Source organism: Benincasa hispida, chloroplast (assembly GCF_027475165.1).
Source record: "Benincasa hispida chloroplast, complete genome".
Classification (NCBI taxonomy): domain Eukaryota; kingdom Viridiplantae; phylum Streptophyta; class Magnoliopsida; order Cucurbitales; family Cucurbitaceae; genus Benincasa; species Benincasa hispida.
This window is the reverse complement of record NC_056352.1, coordinates 17,501-22,500: the sequence shown is the minus strand read 5'-3', so window position 1 is coordinate 22,500 and position 5,000 is coordinate 17,501. Positions and strand designations below refer to the sequence as shown.

At 37.6% G+C, this 5,000-nt stretch overlaps 2 protein-coding genes across 2 annotated transcripts in view; both read left to right on the top strand. All coding sequences in view use genetic code 11, as the record gives it.

Annotated features, from left to right (window-relative positions):
* The window catches only part of rpoC1 (RNA polymerase beta' subunit), a 2,821-nt gene extending 2,172 nt beyond the window's left edge, over nt 1–649 (top strand). Inside the window, exon 2 of the mRNA in view lies at nt 1–649. This exon is cut by the window's left edge and continues 962 nt beyond it. Within this exon, the coding sequence (YP_010131085.1) occupies nt 1–649 (649 nt within the window).
* Nucleotides 650–692: 43 nt separating this feature from the next.
* The window catches only part of rpoC2 (RNA polymerase beta'' subunit), a 4,311-nt gene continuing 3 nt past the window's right edge, over nt 693–5,000 (top strand). Inside the window, exon 1 of the mRNA in view lies at nt 693–5,000. This exon is cut by the window's right edge and continues 3 nt beyond it. Coding sequence (YP_010131084.1) covers nt 693–5,000 — 4,308 coding nt within the window.

Sequence of the window (5,000 nt, the reverse complement as noted above, 5' to 3'; positions counted from 1 at the left end):
CTTCCAACCTATTTTAGTGGAAGGACGTGCTATTTGTTTACATCCATTAGTTTGTAAGGGATTCAATGCAGACTTTGATGGGGATCAAATGGCTGTTCATGTACCTTTATCTTTGGAGGCTCAAGCAGAGGCGCGTTTACTTATGTTTTCTCATATGAATCTCTTGTCTTCAGCTATTGGGGATCCCATTTCTGTACCAACTCAAGATATGCTTATTGGACTCTATGTATTAACGAGCGGGAATCGCCGAGGTATTTGTGCAAATCGGTATAATCCATCTAATCGTAAAAATCAGAAAAATGAAAAAATTGACAATAATAACTATAAATATACGAAAGAACCCTTTTTTTGTAATTCCTATGATGCAATTGGAGCTTATCGCCAGAAAAGGATCAATTTAGATAGTCCTTTGTGGCTCCGATGGCGACTAGATCAACGCGTTATTGCTTCAAGAGAAGCCCCTATCGAAGTTCACTATGAATCTTTGGGTACCCATCATGAGATTTATGGGTCCTATCTAATAGTAAAAAGTATCAAAAAAGAAATTCTTTGTATATACATTCGAACCACTGTTGGTCATATTTCTCTTTATCGAGAAATCGAAGAGGCTATACAAGGATTTTGCCGGGCCTGCTCATATGGTACCTAATCTTCTGGTATCTCACTCAGCTAAGTAATTATATGACACCGGTATGAAGTTTGTTCTCTCCGGTTCAACTAGGACCATAGGTCCTGAATTTCTACGCGAATCAAGATCGAGAAAAGGAAGTTTTCTAATCATTGACTCAAACCTATTGTCGAACCCCACTCAGCGTAATATGGAGGTACTTATGGCGGAACGGGCCGATCTGGTCTTTCACAATAAAGTGATAGATGGAACTGCCATTAAACGACTTATTAGCAGATTAATAGATCACTTTGGAATGGCATATACATCACACATCCTGGATCAACTAAAGACTCTGGGGTTCCAGCAGGCCACTGCTACATCCATTTCATTAGGAATTGATGATCTTTTAACAATCCCTTCTAAGGGATGGCTAGTCCAAGATGCTGAACAACAAAGTTTGATTTTGGAAAAACACCATCATTATGGAAACGTACACGCAGTAGAAAAATTACGCCAGTCCATTGAGATATGGTATGCTACAAGTGAATATTTGCGACAAGAAATGAATCCTAATTTTAGGATGACTGACCCTTTTAATCCAGTCCATATAATGTCTTTTTCGGGAGCTCGAGGAAATGCATCTCAAGTACACCAATTAGTAGGTATGAGAGGATTAATGTCAGATCCACAAGGACAAATGATTGATTTACCCATTCAAAGCAATTTACGTGAGGGGCTGTCCTTAACGGAATATATAATTTCTTGCTACGGAGCGCGGAAAGGAGTTGTGGATACTGCTGTACGAACATCGGATGCTGGATATCTTACACGCAGACTTGTTGAAGTAGTTCAACACATTGTTGTACGTAGAACCGATTGTGGAACCATCCGAGGGATTTCAGTGAGTCCTGGAAATAGGATGATTCCGGAAAGAATTTTTATCCAAACATTAATTGGTCGTGTATTAGCGGACGATATATATATGGGCCCGCGATGCATTGGCATTCGAAATCAAGATATTGGTATTGGACTTATCAATCGATTCATAACCTTTCAAACACAACCAATATGTATTCGGACTCCCTTTACTTGTAGGAGTACATCTTGGATCTGCCGATTATGTTATGGACGAAGTCCTACTCACGGGGACCTGGTCGAATTGGGAGAAGCCGTAGGTATTATTGCGGGTCAATCTATTGGAGAACCGGGTACTCAACTAACATTAAGAACTTTTCATACCGGCGGAGTATTCACAGGGGGGACTGCAGAACATATACGAGCTCCTTCTAATGGCAAAATCAAATTCAATGAGGATTTGGTTCATCCCACACGTACACGCCATGGGCATCCTGCTTTTTTATGTTATATAGACTTGTATGTAACTATTGAGAGTGAGGATATTATACATAACGTCACTATTCCACCAAAAAGTTTACTTTTAGTTCAAAACGATCAATATGTAGAATCAGAACAAGTGATTGCCGAGATTCGCGCGGGAACATACACTCTTAATTTAAAAGAGAGGGTTCGAAAACATATTTATTCTGACTCAGAGGGAGAAATGCATTGGAGTACCGACGTGTATCATGCACCCGAATTTACATATAGTAATGTCCATCTCTTACCAAAAACAAGTCATTTATGGATATTATCAGGAGGTTCGTGCGGATGCAGTGTAGTCCCTTTTTCACTCTACAAGGATCAAGATCAAATTAACGTTCATTCTCTTTCTGTCGAAAGAAGATATATTTCTAGCCTTTCAGTAAATAATGAGAAAGTGAGACAAAAATTTTATGGTCTGGATCTCTCTGGTAAAAACGAAAGCGGAATTCCTGATTATTCAGAACTTAATCCAATCCTATGTATGGGTCAATCTAATCTCACATATCCTGCTATTTTCCACGGTAATTCTGATTTATTGGCAAAGAGGCGAAGAAATGGATTCATCATTCAATTTGAATCACTTCAAGAACGAGAAAAAGAACTACCACCTCCTTCCGGTATTTCGATTGAAATACCCATAAATGGTCTTTTTCGTAGAAATAGTATTCTTGCTTATTTCGATGATCCTCAATACAGAAGAAATAGTTCAGGAATTACTAAATATGGGACTATAGGGGTGCATTCAATCCTCAAAAAAGAGGATTTGATTGAGTATCGAGGAGTCAAAGACTTTAAGCCAAAATACCAAATGCAAATGAAAGTGGATCGATTTTTTTTCATTCCGGAGGAAGTGCATATTTTACCTGAATCTTCTTCCATAATGGTACGGAACAATAGTATCATTGGAGTAGCTACACGACTAACTTTAAGTATAAGAAGCCGAGTAGGCGGATTGGTCCGAGTGGAGAAAAAAAAAAAAAGGATTGAACTCAAAATATTTTCTGGAGATATATATTTTCCTGGAGAGATGGATAAGATATCCCGACACAATGGCATCTTGATACCACCTGAAAGAGTAAAAAAAAATTCTAAGAAATCAAAAAAATTGAAAAATTGGATTTATGTCCAGTGGATCACACCTACCAAGAAAAAGTATTTTGTTTTTGTTCGACCTGTAATCATATATGAACTAGCCGACGGTATAAATTTAGTAACACTTTTCCCACAGGATCTATTGCAAGAAAGGGATAATCTGGAGCTTAGAGTTGTCAATTATATCCTTTATGGAAATGGCAAACCAATTCGGGGAATTTCTGGCACAAGCATTCAATTAGTTCGGACTTGTTTATTGTTGAATTGGGACCGAGACAAAAAAAGCTCTTCTATCGAAGAAGCGCGCGCTTCCTTTGTTGAAGTAACTACAAATGGTCTGGTTCGAAATTTCCTACGAATAGACTTAGTGAAATCCGATACTTCGTATATCAGAAAAAGGAAAGATCCGTCAGGTTCAGGATTGATCTTTAATAATGAGTCAGATCGCACCAATATCAATCCATTTTTTTCTATTTATTCCAAGACAAGGGTTCCACAATCTCCTAGTCAAAATCAAGGAACTATTCGTACGTTGTTGAATAGAAATAAAGAACGCCAATCTTTGATAATTTTGTCAGCATCGAATTGTTTGCAAATGGATCTATTCAACGATGGAAAAGATTATCATGTCATAAAAGAATCAAGTAAAAAGGATCCTCTAATTGAAATTAGGAATTCGTTAGGACCTTTAGGGGCGGCCCCTCAAATTGTGAATTTTTATTCATTTTATGACTTAATAACTCATAATCCGATCTCCCTAACTAAATATTTGCAACTTGACAATTTAAAACAGACTTTTCAAGTACTTAAATATTATTTAATGGATGAAAACGGGGGGATTTTGAATTCCGATCCATGCAGTAACATCGTTTTCAATACATTTAATTTGAATTGGCATTTTCTGCATCATAATTATCACCCTAATTATTGTGAAGAAACACCTACAAGAATTAGCCTTGGACAGTTTTTTTTTGAAAATGTATGTATAGCCAAAAATAGACCACACCTAAAATCGGGTCAAATTATAATTGTTCAAGTTGATTCTGTAGTAATAAGATCAGCTAAGCCTTATTTGGCCACTTCAGGAGCAACTGTTCATCGCCATTATGGCGAAATCCTTTACGAAGGAGATACCTTAGTTACATTTATATATGAAAAATCACGATCTGGTGATATAACGCAGGGTCTTCCAAAAGTAGAACAAGTATTAGAAGTGCGTTCGATTGATTCAATATCAATGAGCCTAGAAAAGAGAATTGAGGGTTGGAACGAGCGTATAACAAGAATTCTTGGAATTCCTTGGGGATTTTTGATTGGTGCTGAACTAACGATAGTGCAAAGTCGTATCTCTTTGGTTAATAAGATCCAAAAGGTTTATCGATCCCAGGGGGTGGAGATCCATAATAGACATATCGAAATTATTGTACGTCAAATAACATCAAAAGTGTTGGTTTCAGAAGATGGAATGTCTAATGTTTTTTCACCTGGCGAACTCATTGGATTGTTGCGAGCGGAACGAACAGGGCGTGCTTTGGAAGAAGCGATCTGTTACCGAGCCGTATTATTGGGAATAACGAAAGCATCTCTAAATACTCAAAGTTTCATATCGGAAGCAAGTTTTCAAGAAACTGCTCGAGTTTTAGCAAAAGCCGCCCTCCGAGGTCGTATCGATTGGTTGAGAGGTTTGAAAGAGAACGTTGTTCTAGGAGGAATGATACCCGTTGGTACCGGATTCAGAGAATTAGCGCACCGTTCGAGGCAACATAACAATATTCCTTTAGAAACCCCCCAAAAAAAATTTTTCGAGGGGGAAATGAGAGATATTTTGTTCCACCACAAAGAATTATTTGATTTTTGCATTTCAACTAATTTACATGATACATCAGAACAAGCATTTCTAGGATTTAATGATTCA